Source organism: Echinops telfairi, unplaced genomic scaffold, assembly GCF_000313985.2.
Source record: "Echinops telfairi isolate 266 unplaced genomic scaffold, ASM31398v2 ScPeMD7_11;HRSCAF=52, whole genome shotgun sequence".
Classification (NCBI taxonomy): Eukaryota; Metazoa; Chordata; class Mammalia; order Afrosoricida; family Tenrecidae; genus Echinops; species Echinops telfairi.
This window is the reverse complement of record NW_022103908.1, coordinates 68735-72115: the sequence shown is the minus strand read 5'-3', so window position 1 is coordinate 72115 and position 3381 is coordinate 68735. Positions and strand designations below refer to the sequence as shown.

The window sequence follows — 3381 nt, the reverse complement described above, 5'->3', positions numbered from 1 at the left end:
ATTATCTAACTTTATCTAAAAGCATAGTTGCTGGGTCAGCTGTAAATAAGCATTTTTATTTCATTTCACTAGCAAATATGGAGCCTCTACTAAGCACCAAGCAGGTGGGGGCACTGTTGAGGTTTTTCACCATACTGTTATTAAATAGTCTTCCAGAAATCTGAATGTAGTCACATGCCCCCCCTTGGGTGTTTAGCATGGCTGGATAAAGGGCCTAGGTTTAGCAATGCTCCTGGAAGGAGCAGTCAAGACGTCAAACGATGTATTGCCTTGGGCAGACCCGCTGCACAAGGCTGCTTGAAAAAAATATTAAAAGAGCAAAGACCTTTCAGGACTAGGTGTGCCTGACCCAAGGCATGGCATTGCCGATGACCTCATTCGTGTGCATGTGAAACTGGACAGTGAAGACCAAAGAAGAATTAATGCATTTGGATTCGGTACTTACAAAGAATCGATCACAGTCCCACGAGCTGCCAAACAGCCAAATGTGTCTTGGACGAAGTACAGCCAGGCTGCCTCTCGGCAGCCAGGGGACTGAGGTGCTGTCTCACATGCTCTGGGCACGTTGCTGGGAGGAACCAGGCCCTGGAAAAGGATGCCATGCTTGGTAATGCAGGGGGGCAGCGAAGGAAGACGCCGTAAGGATTTGAACGGACGCAGGGTGCCACAAGGGCTCAAGCATACAAATACTAATGGTGGGGGTGCCACAGGACTGTGCGGTGTTCCTTTCAGCTGCACATGGGGCCAGCACCCAACCACAGCCACCACACAGGTCGGCTTCGGTTTTTGCTGGTTGGTTTGCAGGGCTTCGGACGGGCTTGTTGCTGTCCTGCCCCTTGCCGAGACCTTGCATGGCCACCCTAGCCACACTGAACCAGAGCTCTGTTTCAACGAGATCCCAAGGTGAGAATGGATCTTATTAAAATAGAGGTTCCAATTCAGTGTATCTAAGGTGAAAATGCCAAGTCCAACCAGAATGCACCCCAATTCAAAGGTCCGTTTGTCCTACCTTTGTTTGGCAATCCCTGATAAAAAGCCAACCAGACAAACAAAACGCACGGCCTCCCAGTCGATTCAGACTCAGAGCAACCCCGTAGGACAGAGGGAAGGGCCCCTGCGGGCTCTGAGGCTACAGGTCGTCTTTACAGAAGCCTCCTCTTTCTCCCTCCAAGCAGCTGGTGAAACTGCTGACCAGCAGGGAGCCCACGACACCACCAGAGCTCCCAGCAGCCTCTAGGAGGCCCAAATTTAGTTGGGTGTACTTTGTTGTTAGCGACCGGCAGGTTAGTCAAGGAATCACCTGTAATTATCTGTGGCTAGCAATGCCGGTGAATCTGGAAAATGGGTGATGGACTGGGAGAACAGGGAAGGATTGAGCGAGTATCCGAGGTTGAATCTACTGTTTTTATTTTTTTTAATGGGAGAAAAACATTGAATTGCTCTAATTAAATTATCTCTGGCTTTTTTCCTAATAGACAACTCTTCCAGCAACCATACTGGAAGCCTGGGTGCTGGGAATGCTGCGGTACAAACGCCAGGTGGCACCCCGATGTCCACACAGGCGCCCCCTGACAGGAGGTCCCCTCGGAGCCCCCACCCCGGCCACTCGTCTCGCTCCCCACCATCTCCAGAGGTGGCTCCGCAGAAATGCTTTTTACAGATCACGGGCATGACTTGTGCCTCCTGTGTGTCCAACATAGAGCGGAGCCTGCAGAAAGAAGCCGGTGAGAGAGCGCCGTCCTGGCTAACCCGGGAGTACCCCTGCCCTGGGGCCCTGGGCTCGGTTCTCCCTGCAGCATTTCACCAGCATTGATCATCCGAGAGCAGCTCGTGGCTGTATCATAGAGGCATCTGTCCTTGAGCTCACAACCAGACCCACTGCCATCAGGCTGGTACCGATTCATAGCGACAGAGTCGAGCTGCCCCTGTGGGTTTCCGCGGCGGTAACTCTTGACAGCGCCATCGGGTGCATTCGAGCTGCAGACCGTGCTGTTAAGCATGCCAGCCGGTCACCTGAAACACCACCAAGACCCCAGGTCTTTCATTCACCGGAGACAGTATACCATAGACATGCGTGTATAAGTCAAGTGTTCGGCACATTTTTTAATGGCAGTTTTTGTGGTAAAATTAGGTGCCTCGGCTGATCTTCGGGTCAGCTTATACGCAAGTATGTCCCGGTAGGTGTCTGACAAAGTTATCCACAGGAAACCCACTTCAGGCTACCGGGACCCTGCATAGGGGGACCGCTTGATTCGGGTGTCCTGGTGTGCATTCCGCTTGTCCCATGTTCTAATCTCATCAGCCCCTGACTCTCACGTGTCGATCCGCTCCCTTCTGTGAAGGGTTTCCATTTCTCATATTTTACCCTGCCATCCGTCGAGCCCATCCCATGTCACAGAGCCACCAAGTATGTCCTTGAAACTATGTTCCTCGCATCATCTCTTCACCTGAAAGGGCAGCCCAAATCCCGCCCCAGGCGTTTTGCTTGAACGAATATCTCACCCCTCTCTAAATGTATTCTGTTGTTGTTTGTAAAAAGCCTCAGCTGCCATGCCACCAATGTCCTCTTCCTCCCGAGCTGGTTCCACGTGCCTTTCTGCTCGGATGGGACGTTACTGTTTCCTGGAACTCGAGAAAGGAGGCCTGGTGGTTTAGTGGTTACACACCGTTTGAATCCACCAGCCGCTCTGCCGGAGATGTCAGTGTGTATGCGGCAGAGATGTATGCGTCTCAGACACCCTAGGGAGTGGGGGTTCCGAGAGACTCCATGGCAGCAAGGCTGGGTTTGGGGGCCCTTGAGGAGCCCTCGTGGTGCAGTGGATAAGCGTGACTGCTCACCGAAAGGTGGGCAGTTTGAACCCACCAGCTGGTCTGAGGGAGTGAGGTGAGGCCGTCGGCTTCTGTGGATACAGCCTTGGAAACTGATGGCAGGTTTGCTCACTCCTGGTGAGTCCTCACCAGCGCAGTGGCAGTGGTTTGGTTTGGGTTTGGAGCTGTCAGCTGTCCTCAGACGGAGGTTAGAGGAGTGAGTGTCTGTGGCCCAGGGTCTGACTGCTCATACCATGGACTTATCATAGCAGTGTTTTTCACGTGTCCAGTGCTGGAAACATCGAGCCCCTCCTTATCCCCCTGAGGACACCTTTTCCAAAGTACCTCGGCAGTTCCTTTCACTCACCTGAATGAGGCTGTCGAAAGCACCATTCACTCAGAGGGAGCAAGGCCAGGCTTGGTACTCCTGTAAGGAGTGCCAGCCCGAGAAACTCACACGGGCAGCGCCACCCTGTTGTAGCATTGCTAGGAGTTGGCATCAGCTCCATGGCAGTGAGTTTTTGCTTGTTTGTTTGTTTGTTCTTTTAAGAAAACAAGCCCAATGGTGTTAGG

At 52.5% G+C, this 3381-nt stretch overlaps 1 protein-coding gene across 1 annotated transcript in view; it reads left to right on the top strand.

The window, feature by feature from the left end:
• The window catches only part of ATP7B (ATPase copper transporting beta), a 64666-nt gene that overhangs the window by 27866 nt on the left and 33419 nt on the right, over positions 1–3381 (top strand). The window contains exon 3 of the mRNA XM_045287075.1: positions 1476–1724. Within this exon, the coding sequence (XP_045143010.1) occupies positions 1476–1724 (249 nt within the window). The remainder of the gene's footprint in view (positions 1–1475; positions 1725–3381) is intronic.